The 21,661-nt window shown below is 32.9% G+C and overlaps 9 protein-coding genes across 9 annotated transcripts; 7 read left to right on the top strand and 2 right to left on the bottom strand.

Moving 5' to 3' along the window:
* Positions 1-5: 5 nt before the first annotated feature.
* Positions 6-1,911, bottom strand: BX664DRAFT_325343 (concanavalin A-like lectin/glucanase domain-containing protein). The gene is made up of 3 exons (XM_051544005.1): positions 1,554-1,911; positions 1,114-1,334; positions 6-1,041 (listed from the first exon to the last, which is right to left on the bottom strand). Exons 1-3 carry the CDS (start codon positions 1,759-1,761, stop codon positions 247-249), a joined length of 1,224 nt encoding a protein of 407 aa, XP_051403222.1. The 5' UTR covers positions 1,762-1,911; the 3' UTR covers positions 6-246.
* Positions 1,912-1,988: 77 nt separating this feature from the next.
* BX664DRAFT_378047 (uncharacterized protein) lies at positions 1,989-4,781 on the bottom strand. Its single transcript, XM_051548810.1, has 2 exons — positions 3,443-4,781; positions 1,989-3,377 (listed from the first exon to the last, which is right to left on the bottom strand). The coding sequence occupies exons 1-2, from the start codon at positions 4,735-4,737 to the stop codon at positions 2,177-2,179; spliced, it is 2,496 nt and encodes an 831-aa protein (XP_051403221.1). The 5' UTR covers positions 4,738-4,781; the 3' UTR covers positions 1,989-2,176.
* Positions 4,782-7,373: 2,592 nt separating this feature from the next.
* On the top strand, positions 7,374-9,278 carry BX664DRAFT_275430 (2,3-bisphosphoglycerate-independent phosphoglycerate mutase). Its single transcript, XM_051541282.1, has 2 exons — positions 7,374-7,706; positions 7,835-9,278. The coding sequence occupies exons 1-2, from the start codon at positions 7,434-7,436 to the stop codon at positions 9,128-9,130; spliced, it is 1,569 nt and encodes a 522-aa protein (XP_051403220.1). The 5' UTR covers positions 7,374-7,433; the 3' UTR covers positions 9,131-9,278.
* A 513-nt stretch (positions 9,279-9,791) lies between these two features.
* BX664DRAFT_364123 (seryl-tRNA synthetase) lies at positions 9,792-11,244 on the top strand (the record flags this gene model as incomplete). Its single annotated transcript, XM_051548407.1, has 3 exons — positions 9,792-10,714; positions 10,794-10,887; positions 10,957-11,244. 3 exons carry the CDS (start codon positions 9,792-9,794, stop codon positions 11,242-11,244), a joined length of 1,305 nt encoding a protein of 434 aa, XP_051403219.1.
* Positions 11,245-11,751: 507 nt separating this feature from the next.
* BX664DRAFT_325337 (high mobility group box domain-containing protein) lies at positions 11,752-12,868 on the top strand. The gene is made up of 5 exons (XM_051544004.1): positions 11,752-11,831; positions 11,972-12,122; positions 12,243-12,301; positions 12,438-12,497; positions 12,637-12,868. Exons 2-5 carry the CDS (start codon positions 11,975-11,977, stop codon positions 12,640-12,642), a joined length of 273 nt encoding a protein of 90 aa, XP_051403218.1. The 5' UTR covers positions 11,752-11,831; positions 11,972-11,974; the 3' UTR covers positions 12,643-12,868.
* Positions 12,869-12,987: 119 nt separating this feature from the next.
* On the top strand, positions 12,988-14,917 carry BX664DRAFT_325335 (uncharacterized protein). The gene is made up of 6 exons (XM_051544003.1): positions 12,988-13,122; positions 13,180-13,405; positions 13,462-13,966; positions 14,050-14,421; positions 14,529-14,671; positions 14,744-14,917. Exons 1-6 carry the CDS (start codon positions 13,034-13,036, stop codon positions 14,843-14,845), a joined length of 1,437 nt encoding a protein of 478 aa, XP_051403217.1. The 5' UTR covers positions 12,988-13,033; the 3' UTR covers positions 14,846-14,917.
* Positions 14,918-15,576: 659 nt separating this feature from the next.
* Positions 15,577-16,936, top strand: BX664DRAFT_292238 (aspartic peptidase domain-containing protein; the record flags this gene model as incomplete). The annotated part of the gene is made up of 2 exons (XM_051541979.1): positions 15,577-16,450; positions 16,585-16,936. The coding sequence occupies 2 exons, from the start codon at positions 15,577-15,579 to the stop codon at positions 16,929-16,931; spliced, it is 1,221 nt and encodes a 406-aa protein (XP_051403216.1). The 3' UTR covers positions 16,932-16,936.
* Positions 16,937-17,258: 322 nt separating this feature from the next.
* BX664DRAFT_325330 (kinase-like domain-containing protein) lies at positions 17,259-19,043 on the top strand. The gene is made up of 6 exons (XM_051544002.1): positions 17,259-17,445; positions 17,596-17,855; positions 17,908-17,951; positions 18,031-18,221; positions 18,272-18,606; positions 18,738-19,043. The coding sequence occupies exons 1-6, from the start codon at positions 17,319-17,321 to the stop codon at positions 18,990-18,992; spliced, it is 1,212 nt and encodes a 403-aa protein (XP_051403215.1). The 5' UTR covers positions 17,259-17,318; the 3' UTR covers positions 18,993-19,043.
* Positions 19,044-20,229: 1,186 nt separating this feature from the next.
* On the top strand, positions 20,230-21,306 carry BX664DRAFT_325327 (uncharacterized protein). The gene is made up of 5 exons (XM_051544001.1): positions 20,230-20,416; positions 20,503-20,565; positions 20,662-20,762; positions 20,828-20,994; positions 21,089-21,306. Exons 1-5 carry the CDS (start codon positions 20,270-20,272, stop codon positions 21,175-21,177), a joined length of 567 nt encoding a protein of 188 aa, XP_051403214.1. The 5' UTR covers positions 20,230-20,269; the 3' UTR covers positions 21,178-21,306.
* The last annotated feature ends 355 nt before the right edge of the window (positions 21,307-21,661 follow it).

Raw genomic sequence — 21,661 nt, 5'->3', positions numbered from 1 at the left:
AGAAAGGAAAAAGCACCTCAGTTTATAGTTTTTATTTTAAACGTGGCAAAAGTATTGAAGGACCGACGGATTTGTATGTGTATGTACAAGTAATGGGTATGTATATAAAATGGCTGAATCAAAGGAGGGAAAAATAAAAAGGGGGTACAATATAATAAATAAAAGGAAGAAATGAAAATAAAAAAAAAATATAGTATAAAACATAAAAATAATAATAATGATAATATATAACTAATATGAATCCATCTAGTGAGAGTTGTTATTTGAATCGATTTGAACTTGAATATGTCCAGAAGTGCTTTCATTGCCAGATAGTGATGATGATGGTGGGACATATGGTGGTGGTTTTGGAGATGATACATCGGTTGTGGTTGTTGAGTCAATTGCAGCATTTGTCCTTGTATGATTGCCGTCGTTATCATTCAATTCGGGCGCAATAGGTGTCGATGGTGGTGGACTTTCTTCTTCATCCAAAGTAATCAAAACAGCATCTTGATCGTTGATAGGTTCATGTTCTCGTAACATACGATGTTGTCGGGTAGAAGAAGATTGTATGCCGTTGGATGTTGATGACGATGATGTGCCAGCAGCTAATAAGATAGTATCATTTTCCAAACCATATGCAGGAGGAGGAGCCAGAGTACCTTGTGATGGTGCTAATCCCCATTTCTTGACATTGGCTTCCACAAATACAAAACCCATTTGACCTAAATTCACATGTACTTGACAAGGACCATTGGCACCTATTGTAGGAAAGAGATTCCATCGTAATCCAGTATATGCATCTTCTAATTTACGTCCATTTCGAGTAAAAAATAATGTACCAGTACGATGTCGATAACCCACGCCAATGACATCACCATGGTTGAAAGTCAATCCATAGGGTTTTCCATTGAAAGGTGAGCTAAAATATTTACATCCATTGTCTGAAAAGTAGCCAACTGAATATCGATTCCATCCAGGTAAACGCCAACTTGGGTAAGGTTTAGTAGCCACTCCTACTGATACTGTGGTTGTATCGGGTTTTTCAAACATCTTGGCCTAATCAAAAAAAAAAAAAAATCAATATCATCTCTACTTTTTCTCCTTTATGTAATCTATTTCTCTACTTACTTCCCAATAATAAACTTCTTGATTTCTTGGTAATGGTAAATTGGTTTGTACACTACATTCACCATGAACAAATTGAATTTCCGTACGAGCAGCAACAAAGCAGTGAGATTCTGGTTCCCATTCAAATTCAAATGCAGAGACACCCTTTTCTTGAATCGAGACATATTGAGGTGCTGTGATATCAGTAGGAATACTATCAGGAGGATGTCGTTCTTGCCATACTAAAAGAAGAGATGAGAAAACAAAAATAATTCATTGAGTTCATTATTACGTAACACTTTGTAGTGTTGGTCCCTATGTATCTACACACACATATACACACGCTGTTTATCTTTCATATTAAATATTGATATCTAGCAGTCTTTTGCAAATAGTAAAATTGACCAGATTTCATCCCACTCATCCTTCCATTCCTTTCCTATTGTCTTTTATATATTTACCTTTTGCACGTTCATAACTAAGTCGGGCATCTTCAGGAAGTTCAGCCACAAGTTCTTCCGTTTCTATAGGCCAATCGTTAAATTCAGCATCAGCACCAACATGTAAAGGAAGTTCAATAGCAGAACGAGTAAAGAATAAGAGAATAATTGTAATGGAGAAAAAAACAATAATGCCCACTATAAATATCCATGCATACACATTCAACATGATAAAAAGAAGAATAAACTAGCCAAGATAATAGAATGGGATCAAAGAAGTATTCCAAATTTATATACAAGGATACAAGAAGATATAATAAAAATAAAAAAAGTAAAATGGATATAATAAGAGCGTAGCAAATGAAAAGGAAAAAAAAAAAAAAAGAAAAAAAAAGAAAAAGAAGAGAGAAGAAAAATAATGAAACGGAAAAAAGAAATTCGAAACCATGAGCCAATGACCAAAACTATACTAGCGGTAGTTGAATTACTGCCCTTTCTACCCTTTGTATTCCTAGAATTTTTTATTAAATTGGTGGTATAAAGAAAATAACGTAGATCATAGAAGGAAAGATAAAGAAAACTAATAAACATAATAAATATATATAACATAGATAAAACTACAACTAAGCTACAAATAAACTAAATTATAATAGAGGATGATCATCAATAAATAAAAACTTGTTCATCATGCGTGGATTGAAGTACCGGAATCTTGCTGCTTGCTGTTGAGGACGTTGCTGTTGTTGTTTTTTATTTGTAGATGAGGCAGATGATCGCCTTGGTTTATTTTCATCTGGACAAAATGAGATAAATTCAGTCGTACTATCAGATGTTGTTGTTGTTGTTGAAATGGAATGGGAGCGATTAAACTTTGGTGATTGTGTTTTCTTGTTGTTATTACGTGATGATGATGATGATGATGATGACAATGTTGATGTCGGTGATGCTGTTGTTGGGAATGATACTGCTGAAAGTAATGAATTTTCCATCGTTGGTGATATGGTTTCTTTTTTGATACTTTTCAATGAAGTTGATGTAAAAGACGTATCTATTTTCAATTTGGATGTTGATGATGATGATGATGGGGTGGTGGTGGCAAATAAAGCTGCATCCAATTTCTCGTGTCGCTTAATTTCTTCACTCAACCAATCATTGACTTGTACCCAATCCTTTCGACCCATGTTGAATTCTGAGGAAGCTTGCATAATGGCCCTAGCCTTGTGTAATCCAAATGAGAATTCATTCATACCAATATCTTTCAGTAATACGTCACGATCTGCAGGAGATGAGCAATTACGGTACACATCCATAGAGATAGAAATCATTTCACCAGCACGCCATAGTTCATCACGGTCAAATCCACATCGTTTGCCAGCATCATTACATGCACCAATAGTTGTGAGTTGAATAAGAGCTGTCTTGAGACACACATTAAGAGATTGTAAAGCCATGGGTGTAGGATGAAGGTCATTGGCATCAGGTAAAAAAGGTATATGTAAAATGATTCGTGTCGCATTGAATTCCACATTGACCCGGAGACATAACAAATAGAGATCTTCAGAACCATAGACAAAACCACTATCCAATTGGAGGTAATCAGGAAGAGATTGATACATTTGTAATAGTTGATCATCATATTGTCGTAATCGATCAGCAGTCATACTATCTTCTTGCTCATACACTTGAGAAATCACATCAGATTGGAATCGCCACCATTTCAAACAATGAATATCAGCGAGTACACCATGTTCAATTTGATCAATATCTTCTTCAAAGATTCTTGGCATATCCACTTCACCCTTTCTATTGGTACGAGGAGTATTTCTTGGAACACCGCTTGAATACCTAAAATTAATTAATTGTTTAGTTCAAATGAAACAATATATAATTTTTTTTTTTTTTTTGCTTACAAATAGAAATCAATGGACCAAGCAAACCACCATAATCGAGTATCCAATTCTTTTTCAAAAGAATCATCTTCATCACCCACCATACGAGGATAGATTTCAAGTTCCAAAAGAGCAGATGCAGCCATACCAGAATAATGATGTCGTCGTTCAGGTTCAGCAGTACAACTCATCAACAATAAAGATACCACAGTCCATCGGTCAGGAGAATCAAAGGAAGATTCCAAGTGTTCGCGTGCACGATCAAAAAAGAAATCTTGTTGTTGAAGTACCAAATCTTGATCATGTAAAAACATTTCCAATCCAGGTTTTGTGTGATGATTGACAGTATGACTAAAGACCAATGAGCATATAGAATTGACAATCAAAGTATCCATAGGATCCGGTTCAACAAGATACCATGTCATAAATTCGGTTTTGTCAATAATAGGTGAATAACGAACCCAACAAGAGAAATAGGTTTCAATACAAGCATCACCAATTTGTCGTAAAGATAATGAATTTGATTTTGAGAAGGAGGCTGGTAGAATCATATGACTAAGATTACATACACTGTCGAAAAAGTTGACTGGTTTTGATTTATAATGTTTGTTTCGATAGAGAGTAATGCTGTTTGATGTATCTTGTTTTTCTTTCTGTTGTTGTTGTTGTTGTTGTTGCTGTTGTTGTTGATGATGATGAGTTAAGGAATTAGATATAGATGGACATAATTTACTGAAAGCATCAATAAGTGATCGAAGTTCTGTGGCATTTGTAATTTTGGCTTCCACATTAAGACCAGTAGAGGTATATGATACATTGCATTTGTTGAGAATATCATTGACATGGAAAAGTTCAGTATTAGCAAGAGATACTGAAGTCATAGTAGGAGATGGTGATTTATCTGAAGAAGTAGTTGAGGCAAAGTCATTATTGTTGTTATCTTGTATTGAAATAGGTGTAGGTGTTGTATAAAAAGTAGGTGAGGTCATATTATCATCGTGATCTGAGATTGGTGAAGAAAAGTAAGAAGGTGTTGATATTTTTCGTTGTCGAGAAAAAAGAGGAAAACCATTGTTATTTGAATCTTTCCAAAAATTATTTTGATATTCCATTGGAGAGCCAGCTTTCCAATAAGTCATATCAAGAAATGAAGAAGAGCTCATTGTATTTGAATGAATATCGAGTCTTTCATTATTCCATGAATGAGTTGAAGGTAATTGAGAAGGTACATATTGAAAAGCTGCATCTTGAGCATCTATCCAAGATCCATCGAAACGTAAACGTTTATGTGAATGTTCTACTGTATCAAAAGGCATATTTATTAAAAGAAGAAGAAATATAGTACAATATAGAAAAAAATAAAGGTGGGAAAGAAAAAAAAGTTCTTTTTTTTTTTTTTCTTCTTCATTTTAAATATAAAGTCAAAAGGTGTTACACGGATATCCTGTCTCACGGTATTTCTTTAGTCTCCGCTCGGGATGAAATTAGTGAAAGCTAAGAGAGATCAACTGAGTCAAAAGGTACAATAAATTCAAGGTATCACCTTTTTTTTTTTTTTTTAACTAATAATAATAATAATAAACATTGGAGATAAGAAAATAACATTTTCGATCATTTAATGATAATATGTCAAATAATAAATATATTCATTCTTTTTCACTCTTTAATCATTCAAACAAAATAAGAAAAGAACAGTATACTATTTACACTATGCTATATTTAAAAAAAAAATCCAAATGGAAACAAGTATCTAATATATGGCTAATTTGGTGTCCTATCGCGCAAGATATCATTTTTTTCACATCACACTGTACTCTTTTGACTTATCTTGTTACCCTTTTCAGATATGTTACACAGATATGTATTACTCGCACCATACATGAATCAATGAACCTTGATTGGTGAACATTCTTCGGTACAATAATCCTTTCTTTTTTTTTCAAACTTTGTGTTTAAATTATCATCATCACTTTTTCTTTTTTTTTTTTTTCTATATTATCATCACCATCATCATTATAACATAAAATACAAATAGAATCATATATATATTATGTCAAAAATGAAAAAAAAATAAAAAAAGTTTTGATTATTAGAGTTATATTTTTTCTCTAGTACAATCTATTTTTGGTCATCCCAAGATACAGTTTTATACTCACATGAGTAGAAAATATCACTCCGATCTCAACTATTATTGTTTTACCAATCATCAATACAAGTAGATAAAAACATGAAAAGTGCCAATGGACTGGTACCAAACTTTGTTCCGTTTCCTTTTTTTTTTTTTTTTTTATTTTTATAAAATATTAGTTTTACCATTTTTATCTTACTATTGAAAAAATGCCGATCATCCTACCAAATTAGTTTCAGTGGCTTATTTACAGAAAATCCTTTTATTATTATCATTATTATTATTATTAATATTATTATTATTATTATTATTATATTAATGAATGGGCTGTGGTGATGATATCTTATGATTTATCCATATAAAGTAGTAATGATTGCCCTCCCTTGATTCTTCTACTTTGCCCGATATGTTCAAAGTCAATTGTACATCCTTTAATCTATTATCCGACTTTTTTTTTTTTTTTTTTTGATTTACCGTTGGTTCATCATCTTTGGAGAGTTTTTGAGTAACAGTTCATTGAACTACCTTTTATAGTTTATATTACTGCGTCTTTACCACTTTGATCGGGAGATATGGAATGATGCGGAATGAATCTTCGTTTTGTATCAAAACCATGTGATGATAACAATGATAATACCAAAGGGTTCCATACTTTGAATATAATGAATCGTATAAGTTGGATGGATGATGGTTCATCCGTAAAAAAAAAAAAAGACTTATCATCATCTAGTTTACAATATCGATGTACACAAAATTTAAGTAGTGATGCTGTCATACAACAGACACATCATATAGTATTATTATTATTAGTATTATTATTATTATTATTATTATTATTTATATCACTTTTCTATCACTTGACTCCCACTTGTATCAAAGTTTAAATAGCGATCATTGCCCTGAAAACTGGACAAGTTTTAATCAGGTGAGCAGAATCGATTTCTCATCTTGGATGAAATTATGTAGATCACTTTTTTTTTTTTTTTTTGATCTCGGAAGTTCCATGACAGCTTCTCCCACTGGTAATTTACAGAATGTCTTTAAATCTCTTAGTTCTATTCATTTGCGAGAGAAAAATATTGTCAGCACAAAATATACCCTCCCCACATAGTAGCACAAACTTCTTCGAATTCTTGGATTCAAAATCCGAGATGATAAATGATGGTGATGAGGAACGAGGGAGATTCTATGACGAGTAATGAACAAGATGATTCCTATGATAACAGATGTAAAAAAAAAAAAAAAAAAAAGGTTCAGAGATCGATCGTATGTGTATGATGATTACGATGATGATGATGATGACGATGAAGATGAAGATGATGATGAAGATGATGATGAAGATGATGATGATGATGATAATAATGACTGTGTGATGATGATGATGATGATGATGATGATGATGATGTTGATGATGATGATGACGATGAAGGTGATGATGATGATGATGATGATGACTGATTTCTCTAAAGATCGCGTTACTCACTCTGTGACGATGATTATGTGAAAATGATTCTATGGAAACTCTTCTGATGACAACTCTATGATGACTCTATGAACATATTGATAATGATGGCATGGTAATAAAGTGTCCCTATAACTATTCATCATCAGTTTATAAAAATGATGATACATTAAAATTCAGATCATGTAACTAAGAAAATATTATCAGTTGAATGGTATGGTTTCATGCTTTGATCAGATCTAAGACAAAGGGTACTTTTTTTTTTGTTGAGCACCATAATTTCAGTCACCGACCTAAACCACTTTTTTTTTTAGTGCGATACTTTTGTTTTTCTTTTTTCTTTCTTCTCTTTTTTTTTTTTTTTTTTTTTTTATTTTTACTTCTTCTCCTTACATCCCTACACTTTACTCATTATATATACGATGCCTGGTGGTGGACAAGATCCTAAAGAAAAGCAAACTCCCAAGGAAAAGGTGTGTTTGATCTGTATTGATGGTTGGGGTGTTTCTCCAGAAAAAGATCCAAAAGGTGATGCTATTCGCAATGCTGAAACTCCAGTGATGGATAAAATGGAAAAAGAAGATGCTTATACTACTTTAGAAGCTCATGGTCGAGGTGTTGGTCTTCCTACTGGTTTGATGGGTAACTCTGAAGTAGGTCATTTGAATATTGGTGCTGGTCGTGTCGTCTATCAGGTAAATTGATTTCTGGGATTGAATAGAAAAAGTACCCAACAAAAAAAAAAGTATAGTTTGGACCGGGGGTTTGGAATCTCATATGAAAATGATGAACTGATTTTTTATTTTTTGGTGTTATAATATAGGATATCGTACGTATTGATTTGGCAATGGACAACAATGAATTTGGATCAGTGGAAAACATTAAGGGTGCATTTGATCGTGCCAAGAATGGAAATGGTCGTCTTCACTTTTTGGGTCTCCTTTCTGATGGTGGTGTCCACTCTCATATCGATCATCTTATTTCTTTGATGAAAGCTGCTAAGGATGCTGGTGTTCCTGAAACCTTTATTCACTGTTTCGGTGATGGTCGTGATACGGCTCCCAAATCCATCATCAAATATTTGACCAAACTTCAAGATGTGATCAAGGAAATCAATTATGGCAAGATCGTTGATATTACTGGTCGTTACTATGCTATGGATCGTGACAAGCGTTGGGAACGTATTCAATATGCATTTGATGCTCTTCTCTATGGAAAGGGTGACAAGGAAGATGATGCTATCAAAGCAGTGGAAAAACGCTATGAAAATGGTGAAACAGATGAATTCTTGAAACCTATTGTTCTCAACAGTGAAGGCACTATCAAGGATGATGATACTTTGTTTTTCTTCAACTTCCGATCTGATCGTATGCGCGAAATCACTCAAGCTCTTGGTATTCCTCCCTGTCCATGCAAAGGTGATGTCCCTAAAAACATTGAAATTGTTACTATGACCCAATACAAATCTGATTACCCCTTCAAGGTGGCCTTCCCTGCTCAACAAATGGATAATGTCTTGGCTGAATGGCTTGGAAAGAATGATGTTCCTCAAATGCATATTGCTGAAACTGAGAAGTATGCTCATGTTACCTTCTTCTTTAATGGTGGTTCCGAAGCTCAATTCAATAAGGAAGACCGCGGTTTGATTCCTTCTCCCAAGGTTGCCACTTATGATCTCCAACCTGAAATGAGTGCTCAACCTGTTGCTGACAAAGTAGCTGAAGCCATTGCTACTGATAAGTATCCTTTTGTTATGTGTAACTTTGCTCCTCCTGATATGGTTGGACACACTGGTGTTTATGAAGCTGCTATCAAGGGTGTACAAGCTACTGACGCTGCTATTGGTACTATTTTGGAAGCTTGCAAGAAGCATGGTTATATTTTGTTTGTCACAGCTGATCATGGAAATGCTGAAAAGATGTTATCTGATGACTTCAAGAGTCCCTTCACTGCTCATACTTGTAGTCCTGTTCCCTTCGTGATGGCCTCTTCTAAGAATTACAAATTTATTGACAATGCCAAGGGTGCTTTATGTGATGTGGCTCCTACTATTCTTCGTGTAATGGGTATGGATGTACCAAAGGAAATGTCTGGACGTAGTTTATTGAAGGAAGATTAGGTTGTAGTTTAGATTCTTTTTTTTTTTTATTTATTGTTATTATTTAGATAGTAGATTAGGTGTATTTGTAGTGTATGGATGGATGAATAATAATAATAATAATAATAAAAATGAGAAGGAGATGTGTTTCTCTTATTTTGTTGATTTGATAATCTTTTGTATGAAGTATAGTATAAATCTTGAAATTTGACAATGATAGGAAGGTATTTTTGTAGGTGATGATTATTGATCCATGCTTTACCATTAATGATCAAAAAAAAAAAAAAAGTTGACAGCATACTGGCGTGATTCACTTTTTTTTTTTTTTTTTTTTTTGAATACCAGCATCCCTTCCTTCCGTTTTATTTACTTTTTTTTTTCTATATTCTTTTTTCTTTCCTTCTTCTTCCTTTTTTTTTTTTTTTGTTTCTTTTTATTTCTTTCTATCAGTTGTCAATATTGAACAATGCTACGATACTGCATTTCACAAGGTTGGCGTGTACATAGACAACAGATACAACAATCAATGGTGACAAAGAATTGGCGAAGTTTCATAATAAACCAGCAACATCTTTATTCAACGACAAAAAGCGAGACTATTACAAATACTGACATTCATAGGATTCCACCACAACTCGATTATGCTTCTCTTGCTCGACATTCTACCTCTATAGAAAAGAATATGCTCAAACGAAACTATGATAGTGATAGTATACGTCAAGTGGCTGCTCTATACCAACAACAACAGCAGCTTCAGGAACAAGTCGATGGATTCTGTCAAGAACGTGATCAAGTAAACAAATCTATTCGACAAGCCAAGACAAAGGAAGAAAGGACCCAGTATATCTCTCAAGGAAAGCAATGGAAAGATAAAATTAAACATGTTACCAATCAAATAGAACAGATTCAATTAGAAATGGAAACACATGCTCTTATGGTACCCAATGATACTCACCCGGATGTTCCAGTTGGAGATGAATCTCATGCTAAGGTGATCAAGATGGTTGGCAAGCAACGTATTCATGAAGGAGAACTCAAGGATCATTTAACACTGGCAGAAGATTTGGATATGGTAGATTTTGAACAAGCATCTCTGGTAACAGGATCGAAATGGTACTATTTGAAGAATGATGCTGTATGGTTAGAATTAGCTTTGATTCAATATGCTATGGAACAAGCTTATATAAGGGGATTCTCACCAGTGATTCCTCCTGATGTAATACGAACCAGTGTAGCCTATGGATGTGGTTTTCAACCTCGAAAATCAGAAGCCTCGCAAATCTATAGTGTGACGACTCCTAGCACTGTCAATACCTCGGCACCCAAGTTATGTTTGGCTGGTACGGCGGAAATACCATTGGCGGGAATGTTTGCACAACAATTGATCAAAGAAGAAGACTTGCCTCGAAAACTAGTTGGAGTGGGTCATGCTTTTCGTGCTGAAGCTGGTCATGGATCTGCTAATGAACGTGGATTATATCGTGTACATCAATTCTCAAAGGTCGAATTATTTGCTGTTACTAGTCCTGAACAAAGTCAAGATATGTTGGATGAATTACAATCACTACAAGAACATATGTTTTCAGAACTTGGTCTCTGTTTCCGGTAAAAATCATCGCTTATTAAATTAGAATACTTTTTTTTTTATATTCATTCCTTCTTTTTTTTTTATATACATATATAGGGTATTGGACATGCCAACCGAAGAATTGGGTGCAAGTGCCTATAGAAAATATGATATTGAAGCATGGATGCCTGGAAAGAATGACTGGGGGGAAGTAAGTTCCAAAAAAAAAAAAAAAAAAAGGAATGATGTACTCAAGATTTTTTTATATATAAATATATAGATATCTTCAACATCCAACTGTACAGATTATCAAACAAGACGATTAGATATTCGATACCTTTCCAAAGAATTCAAGGATAATGTTGGAGGCAAGGATGTAAGGGTACCATGGCATATCAAGGAAAAATGGGTGAAATTTTGTCATACATTGAATGGAACGGCTATGGCAGTGCCTCGTGTGATTATTGCGCTATTAGAAACGCATCAACAACCTGATGGATCTATCTTGGTGCCTCAAGTCTTACGAAAATGGATTCCTGGTCAACCAAGCGTATTGAATAAGAAATAGATTTTGATATATAGAATTGATATATTATAGTAATATTATAGTTGTTTATTGAAAAATGTCTTTTTTGTATACATATATGTAAATAAAATACTAATTAAAAAAAAAAAATAGGAACACTAATCTTACATATCATATGGCATGAACCGCTGTATTCGAAAAGTGCTTTTTATGGAGCCAAGGGGGAAGGATTAAAAAAAAAAAAAAAAAAAAAAAAAACGCCCACAAACACGATGCTTGCAGCATACTTGGCTATGATTGGCTATCCAATAGTTAGCGCTTTTGTGAAGGAGTCATTCAACGTGTAAGAGAGTTGGGAAACGGAGAATAAAAAAAAAGCATAACGCGCACACCTCACACAAAACAGAAAGCACACCACTCACACACACTCACTCACACACACGCTAATATTAAAAAAAAAAAACACAGCCGTTTTTTTTTCCCTCAACATTTTTTTCCCAAGCCGCTGTAGTTGAAATTTTCCAGTCTTTTTCTAAGCTTGGTTTTTTCAACCTCTCTCTTCTCTTCTCTTTTCTTTTTAATACACTTTTTTTCTTTTTACTATCACAACTTTTTTTTCAGTTATACCTGTAAGTATGAATTTCATTCTTTTTTTTTTCAAATGATATTGTGTTTGTGTTGTTTTTTTATCCTTATATGAAAAGACGATCATTATATTTTTGAAGATTACGGAGCATATACTCATCCATTTTTTTTTTTTTTTGTATAGACTATGGCTAAAGACACAAAGAAAGACACCAAGGTGTCCAAGCGTACTAAGAAGGATCCCAATGCTCCCAAACGTGGTCTCTCTGCTTATATGTTCTTCTCTCAAGCTAACCGAAACAAGGTCAAGGAAGAAAACCCTGATGCTACTTTTGGTAAGTTGATATTGTTGTGATGATTTGAATAAATTGGGAATAGGAAATAAAAAACCTAGTGATGATGATTTTTACGCGTTGATTCATTTCTATGTATTAACTTGATAATTTTGTTGATAGGTCAACTTGGTAAAATCTTGGGCGAAAAGTGGAAGAACATGACCGATGAAGAAAAGAAGGTAATAATAATAATAATAAAAAAGATCCACACAATGAAAAAAAAAAATGTAGAAACATTCAATGAAAAAAGGAGGGGTATTGTTTACATGATTTCTAACCTTTTTTTTTTTATTGTGTCATCTTCTTATTATTTAGCCTTACAACCAACAAGCTGAAAAGGATAAAGCCCGTTATGAAGCAGAAAAGGCCAAGGCGGTAAGTGATATGTTGAAAAAAATAAGGGGGGAAGGACTTTTTTTTTCTCTTTTTTTTTTTTTTTTTTGTTACCCTTGACGCGCTTTTTTTTTTTCCTTGACTGATTTTTTTTTTCTCTCTCTCTCTCTTTAATTTATAGGCTTAAGAAAAAAAAAACGCGCAAGCAACCATTCACACTCAGATTACATCACGCTCTCTCCTTGATTTCCCATTTGCTCTCTATTTCTTTTTTTTCCCCTTTTTATTTAGCTTTGTTTATAGGCTTACTTAGTTTTCTTCATGGTACATTTTATCATCTCATTTTATCTTATTTTTTTTTGTTTTATCTTCAAAATAATAAAATAAAAAAAAAAAACAATTCTTCAAAATAATTACCTTTATATAATTACACTTAAATGACCATCGTAACCTTTTAGTATTGTTACACTCAATATTTCTAATGCCGCATCCAAAAAAAAAATGGGGCCCTTTCTTGCCTCCTCTTTCTTTTCTTTACTCTTTTCTTTTTTTCTTTTTTCTTTTATTAACTTACTAATATGACACAACTTCAAAAGTTCTTTTCTCAGGTGGATCAAAATGAACAACATTATATCTCCAGACTTGCTGAAGCAGTGGCCATACCTAGGTAAAAGAATGTTATTGAAAAATAATATTGACTGAACTTTTTTCTTCTTCTTAATAGTATCAGTGGCGATCCTTCTCACCGACAAGATGTGGTGCGTATGGGAGAATATTTACAACAAGAATTGAAAAGATTAGGTGCATCAGTAGAAACTAGACATCCTGGAACTCAAGATTGGAATGGCACAGGTCGCATACTTACATTGCCACCAGTTATTTTGGCTACCATTGGTAATGATCCTGCTAAAAAGACAGTACTTGTTTACGGTCATTATGATGTGCAACCGGTAAGAAAATAAAAAGAAGAAATCCGATCTATTTATTTATTTTATTTGTTGATCAGGCATTAAAAGAAGATGGATGGACTACTGATCCTTTTACTTTGGTGGTGGATGATGCACAAGATCGATTAATTGGTCGAGGCTCAACAGATGACAAGGGACCTATCTTGGGATGGATCAATGTGGTAGAAGCTCACAAACAATTAAATTTGGATTTACCCGTGAATCTCAAGTTTTGCTTGGAAGGCATGGAAGAAAGTGGATCAGAAGGACTTGAAAAGATTATATATGATGAAGCTCAAAATTACTTCAAAGATGTATCTGCTGTTTGTATTTCGGATAACTACTGGTTAGGAACCGATAAACCTTGTTTGACATATGGATTGCGTGGCTGCGTTTATTACCATTTGACTTTGTCTGGACCTGCGGCTGACCTTCATAGTGGCGTGTTTGGTGGTACTGTTCATGAACCTTTGATTGATTTGGTTCATCTACTTAGTAAATTGGTAGATTCTAATGGCAAGATTTTGATTCCTGGTATTTATGACAAGGTTCTTCCTATTACAGGTAAATTCTTTATACATATATATATATATATATATATATATAGTTGTATTTACTTTTTTTTTTATTTACTTATTTATATATAGAAAAGGAAAGAGCAACATATCAAGATTTGTCCTTTAGTCTTCAAGATTTACACAATTCTGTGGGTAATGTTATTAATCTTCATTCTGATGTAGAATCGACTTTACAACATCGTTGGAGATATCCTTCATTATCACTACACGGTATCGAAGGTGCTTTCTACAATCCTGGTGATAAGACAGTACTACCGGCCAAGGTCACTGGAAAATTCTCGATTCGGACTGTACCTGATATGAACAATGAAGAAATCACTCGTTTGGTCAAAGAGTATGTAGCATCAGAATTCAAGAAACTCGGATCCAAGAATACTTGCACAGTGGAATTGACTCATGGTGGTGATCATTGGTTAGCAAGTCCTGATCATTGGAATTATGGTAAAAAACAAAAAAAAAAAAAAACAAAAAAAAAAAAAAGGGATGTCAAATATATGGATGTTGACAGAAATATATATATATATATATATATATATATATTTATATAGTGGCTGCTTCAAATGCTGTGGAAGATGTATTTGGTGTCAAGCCTGATTTGACTCGTGAAGGTTGCTCTATTCCTATTACTTTGACTTTCCAAGAAGCTTTACAAAAGAATGTTTTATTATTACCCATGGGCCGTAGTGATGATGTAAGTTTAAACCTAGATGATGAGAGCCGGTCAATTATATCTTTTTTTTTTTTTTTCCTTGAATCATTATAGGGCGCACATTCTATCAACGAAAAACTGAACAAGTCAAACTTTATCAAAGGGACGAAACTATTAGGCGCTTATCTTTATCAAGTGGCAAATGCTCGTATTTAGGATAGGATGATTTATCCTTAGTTTGTATAGTATATTCTACGTTGGAATAAAAGCTTTAACCTTTTTTTTTTTTTTTTTGGCCTCAAAATAAGGAGAAATGACGCTTTGGAAGAGAAGGGGAAACAAGTTACAAAGCAAACTCAGCATGTTTTTATTTTATTTTTATTTTTCTTGAAGGGGAATCAAAGAACTTTTTTTTTTAATGTGGAATCGAGATCATCCCCTATTTGAACCCAAAAAAAAAGTGTGTATGTATGTGTGAGAGAGTGTGTGTATGAAGGCGAATACAGTGATCAGGTATTTGATTTGGAAAGGGAGTGATGCATCAATCTTCAATCTATGTTTTAATCAAAATAAGGAACGGTTTTTTTTTTTTTTTTTTACCACAAATACTGTAGGTATCAAGATAATCCTAGTCCGCTCTTGTCTTTAGATACTCTTTTTTTCTGAATGGAGGAGGGAAGGGAGGACGATGATATCTTGAGGAAAGTACAAGATGTACATATATTTGAATGATGATCGTATTAGGGAGGAACACAGATGCAGAATTGGCGGTAGATTACACCAGTCAGGAGGGAAGAAAGAGACTACTCTCATATATCAAGGAGAACCTCTGGAAGATGTTCCACTTCTAAAATGCTCCTTTTTTTTTTTTATTGACTTGTTATATATATAGTATACGTGTTTTATCTTCTTTTTTTTTTTTTTCTTTCTCTTCATTTCTTCCTATCATGTATTTATTGCTCATCTTTCTATGGTGTTTTGTTCAGTGGGTTAACCCAGTGTTTGGTACGGATAATGTTCATATCATTCCTCTCCACTCGTATCGAACATCATCATCATTATCATCATCTAGGAGATCATCCAAGCTAGCACAAGAAGACAATCACAAACAATCTGATGGACTCATCGCTTCGTTATTATCCAAAGAGTCATCCGATGAAAACACCAAAGGAGTGGCGACATTAGAATCCGATAATGATGTACTTTGGTATACCATCCTTGAAGTAGGAACAGGTGAAAGGAGGCAACAATTCACAGTAGATGTTGATACTGGTTCAGCAGATCTTTTTTTACCGGGAACTGACTGTGATGATTCGTGTGATGGTCATGGTCGCTATGATCCCAAGCATTCATCCACCAGCGAAGATACATCACAACCTTTTGAATTGAATTTTGCAGACAAAACATCAGTGAAAGGTACGATATATACAGACACGGTATCGTTAGGTGGATTGGAAGTAAATCATCAAGGGTTTGGTGTGGCCGAGTTATATTCAAGAGGCATGGAAAAGGATATTTTTCGACCAGATGGTTTATTGGGATTGGGATTCAAACAATTATCTCATCTGGGCACAGAGCCTTTGTTGGATAATCTGTACAAGCAAGGCAAGATTAAACAACGTGCCTTTGGTATCCGTCTCGATATGACAAGTGAAGGGGAAAAAGGTGAATTGACTTTGGGTGGATATAATGAGCATCATATTGATGGTCCTATTGCTCATGCTTCTGTCACTAGTGATACTTTTTGGCAAATCCAATTAGATTCTGTATCATTAAATTCTCAAGTCATTGGAACAAAACAACAGATGATTGTTGATACAGGTAAAAAAAAAAAAAAAAAAAAAAAAAAAAAAAAAAAAAAAAAAAAAAAAAAAAAAAAAAAAATCATCATTATCATCATCATCATCATTATCAAGTTAGCTTATTAAAAAAAAAATCATATTTTTTTTTATTAGGTTCTACTCTAATCAATGCTGATCCTATCTTTGTTAAAAAATTTTATTCTAAAGTCAAAGGAGCAAGAAGACCAAGTAAAGGTGGACATTGGATAATGCCTTGTGCCAATATTCCAACTATAGAGTTTACGATTAGTGGAATACAATTTCCTATTTCACCATATACATTTAGTCCAGGAAGAGTGGACGAAGGATCTGATTTATGTTATGGAGGCATGGTAGCTAATTCAAAAAGGAATGATCCATGGATTGTAGGTGGAGTATTTTTAGCTAATGTATATGCTATTTTCGACGCAGATAAAAAAACTATTGGATTTAGTCGTTTGAAAAATCAAAATCAGGTTTAGAGAATCCTTTTATCTTATAAAATAATAAAAAAAAAAAAGCTTAATGTTATACAAATCCGAATGATGTCAATTCCATGGTGTAACTGTAAAAATGTCAGTCCAGGTTTTTGCTGCATTATCACTTGCGGCTCCTAAAACTTTTTTTTTTCCCTTCTCCCATTCAGTTTCATCTTTCTTCTCTTTTTCCTTTTTTTTTTTTTTTTTTTTTTTCTTTTTCTTGTTTACTCTCCTTCATCTTTTCTTTCTTTCTTTTTTTTTTTTTTTTACTACCGTTTTGAACTAAAGATACCAAAAAAAAAGTTAGTTTTTTTTTTATTATTATTATTATTTTGTTTTTTTTTTTTTTTCATACTTTTTTACATTTGATATACCCGTCTACTTTATTACATGGCAGCTCACCGAAGGTCTCAACACCGTAACTCTGTTGTTGCTATCTCAGCTTCTAGTGTCATTGGTGTTCATTTTAAGATTGGAAGAAAAATAGGTGAAGGTAGTTTTGGTATCATTTATGAAGGTAAGAAAAAAGAAAATCATGTTAGGAAACTTCTTATATTTAGTATTGTGCGTGTGAAAAAAAAAAATACAAGTTGTAGTATATTCAAATATTAACCTTTTTTTTTTCTCTCTCTCTCTTTATATTACTTCTCATCTCTTTAATATATAGGTATCAATCTACTCAACAATCATCAAGTCGCTATCAAGTTTGAACCACGAAAATCAGATGCACCACAATTACGTGATGAATTTCGAACATATAAGATCTTAGCTGGGCTACCTGGTATACCTCAAACTTTTTATTTTGGTCAAGAAGGTATGCACAATATTTTGGTATTGGAAATGCTTGGTCCTTCTTTGGAAGATTTATTTGATATGTGTTCAAGAACATTCAGTGTGAAAACTGTAGCTATGTTGGCAAAACATATGGTAAATATATATAAAATATTGATATAAAATATTAATTGATATTCATTTTTAGGTTTCTCGGGTTGAAAGTGTTCATGAACGAAATATGATTTACAGGTAAATATATAAGATATCTTATTATTATTATTATTATTATTATTATTATTTAGTCAAATGAATCATTCATCTTTGATAGAGATATCAAACCTGACAACTTTTTGATTGGTCGTCCTAACACGAAACACGCAAATACAGTTTTTATGATCGATTTTGGAATGGCAAAACAATACAGAGATCCAAAAACGCATCAACATATACCTTATCGTGAACGAAAATCACTCTCTGGAACAGCTCGATATATGAGTGTCAATACTCATTTGGGAAGAGGTAAAGAATAACAATTACAATAAAAAGAGTTTAACCCATTATATATTTAGAACAATCGCGAAGGGATGATCTCGAAGCATTAGGTCATGTATTTATGTACTTTTTAAGAGGATCTTTACCGTGGCAAGGATTGAAAGCAGCAACAAACAAACAGAAATATGAACGTATTGGTGAAAAGAAACAAACTACAGTGGTCAAGGATCTATGTAATGGATATCCTGAAGAATTTGGAATTTATTTACAATATGCTCGACGACTTGGATTTGAAGAACGACCAGATTATGATTTTCTGCGTGGACTATTTACAAAAGTACTAACCAACATTGGTGAAGTGGATGATGGTGTTTACGATTGGGATCTTTTGAATGAAGGCAAAGGCTGGGAAGTAAGTTTATTCTTTTTTTTTTTTTGAAAGAAAAAAATAACCATAATTTTTTTTTATTAACCATAATTTTTTTTTATTAACCATAATTTTTTTTTATTAACCATAATTTTTTTTTATTTATTTTTTTATAGTATCAGCCACAAAGACGTCATGGGATCATGGGTGTATTGAATCATACAACAACTGGTATGGCTGGTAGTGCTGGAAAGGATCCAACATGGCGTCACATCACAAAGAGACCCAATAACAAGTATCAATATCGACCTATTCAACAACCACAGTCTTATCAAAGAATCAGCAACAACGCGTTACATGATACTTCTCAGATAGCCGAATCTATTCACAAGCGTGATACCTTTTGTTGTTGTCCTTTTACCTTTTCTTAGGCTTTATCCTCATCTTACATACTATTTATTTTATTTTATTTTTTTTTATTTTGGTTGATCATATAGTTCATTTATACATTTCTTTATATATCTTTCTTTATTTTGCGTAGCATATACAACAAGTAATATACTTCCTTCTCACTTTATACCATATTGAATGAAATAAACTGATGTTGTTATAAATTTGTATGTAGATTTTATTGTATGTTTGTTTTTGTTTATCTAATATACTGGTTTATTTTTTTCTTTGATAATAAAACTTTATTTTTTCATTTCTACGCTGTGGTTAGAGACTGGAATTTGAACATATTCGTGGTGACCCTTTTTTATATTATAGAAATAAATGATGATTGATGATGATGAATGATCGACAAAAAAGGGAAGTGAATCTCGGATGTTACAGATTTTCACAATTCATCACGTTCATGAGAACCATGAACTAATTCATTATCAAATGATGCCAGTTATTGATCCCTTTTTATTTTTTCTAAATAAAAAAAAATAGAGGAAAATATGAAAGATGTTTCTTTTTTTTCTTTTTCTTTTTTTTTCTTTTTCTTTTTTTTTCTTTTCTTTTTTTTTCTTTTCTTTTCTTTTCTTTTCTTTTTTTTTCTTTTCTTTTCTTTTTTTTTTTTTACTGACAGCATCAGCTTCTGTTGTGTGACATTCTTTTCTGTGATCCATTGAAACTACTATTCTTTGTCTTATTCTTCATCCCCTTACACGCATTCCTTTGTACAATACAAATCATTTTTCCCATATAAATTATTTTATTTATTTCCGCAAACTATTTATTCTTTTCTCCTAACTATACCAGAAAAAAAAATGATGTAATGATCGCCAAAAGGATTTCATCGATTTTTCGAAAAATTGCCTGATGACCCCTCGACGATTTTTTTTTACAGCCAAAACTTGGCTGAGGAGTTCGAAAATTTTGGCTGTAAAATCCAATTTTTTTTTTTTTAAAAAAAAAAAGGTGAATCCACAGCACTATATAGTAAATCATATTTTTAAGCTTAAATCTGTCAAAGAACATTTATCCCTAAAAAAAAGAAAAAGATCAATTGTATTGTTAATGATTAGCTAGGAGGGAGGGTGTCAAAATAAATTGTTGGAGAGCATAAGAATTCCCAAAAAAGAAAAGAGAGGAGTAAGTGACTGTCCGGGTAGAAATCAAAAAAAAAATGAATGTCAGGCTTTCAAAAAGAACTTTTTTTTTTTAATCTCTCTTTCTGTCTCTTCCCATCCACATATAGTCACTCATATAGTCATACACAATGAATACCTATGACGCTGTAACACCTGGACAACGTTTAGGATACGCACAAGAATATACCGCTGGAAATGGAACATATGAACGGGACGGTTTATTATACGCGAGTGTGGTTGGTATTCGTCGTATCACTACAGTGGAAAATGGACAGGTAAATTAAGCAACAACAATAACCATTGTCCTCACATATAGATATTAAACTGTTTTATTAATACTCTGTCTTTCTTTTTATAATAGTTACCGATTATTAGTGTTTCCAAAGAAAAAGAACAATCAGCTGTCCCTGATGTCGGTAGTGTGGTAAGAAAGTGATCTGTCTTACTTTTTTTTTTTTGGATCTATATCAGACTTGATAATATTGATTAAATCACATTTTATTATTTTGTTTAAACATAGATTACTGGCAAGATCATTCGTGTCAATCCTCACCAAGCAATCGTGGCAATTATGGTGGTAGGTGATGTTCCTTGTAAAGAAGACTTTATGGGTGCAATTAGGTAATAGAAAAAAAAATAGGTAGAATAAAGTATGATCTCTTTTTCTTACATACTCCTATATGTAGAACACAAGACGTACGAGCTGCTGAAAAGGATAAAGTTAAGATATACAACTCATTTCGACCTGGTGATATTATCAAGGCAGAAGTGATTTCATTAGGTGACGCTCGATCCTACTTTTTGTCCACGGCAAAGAATGAACTTGGTGTTATCTTTGCTACTAGTGTTGCAGGTAATTTTCAACAAGGGAATCAAAAGGAGGATTTCATATCGATGATACTAACAAACATGGATGAATTATTATTATTTTTTAAAAAAAAATGTAGGTGCTACGATGATTCCTATTTCATGGCAAGAAATGCAATGTCCAAAGACGAAAACAATTGAGTATCGAAAATGTGCCAAACCAGTATAATGATAGTGTAGTTATCTCTTCCTTTTTTTTTTGGTTTACTATTTTATTGTTATTATTGTTGTACATATGTATAGATGGATGGTTTTTTTTTATATTGATGATCAATAAAAAAATAGTTTTTATCATGTATTTACCTTTCTTCTTTTAACTATAGGTAAATGAAGATGGATTTCTTATCAACAAAACATCTGGATTACATAAGGAAAAGAGGTGTTGAGTATGATAGATACAAAGGACTGAGGATCATCATTATCTAGTGATTGATATTCGTGGTATAAAGTATTGATTCAAGCTACTTCAAGTTATTACTTTCTCGCCAATATGAAGAATAGACTTTGTTTTTTTTTTTTTTTGGATTTGATCTTGTAGTTTCGCTTTTTGTTGTATATGTAGATTCTTTTTCTCTCAATAAAATTTTGTTTCTTTTTTATGAGGTAGTGTAAATCATCCGGGCAGATGGTTCTTTTTGTACTAGAGATCTAAA

This window comes from Halteromyces radiatus (genome assembly GCF_025201355.1).
Source record: "Halteromyces radiatus strain CBS 162.75 chromosome Unknown BX664scaffold_2, whole genome shotgun sequence".
NCBI lineage: Eukaryota > Fungi > Mucoromycota > Mucoromycetes > Mucorales > Cunninghamellaceae > Halteromyces > Halteromyces radiatus.
Note: the sequence above shows the minus strand (reverse complement) of the source record. Positions and strands in the feature narration are given on the sequence as shown.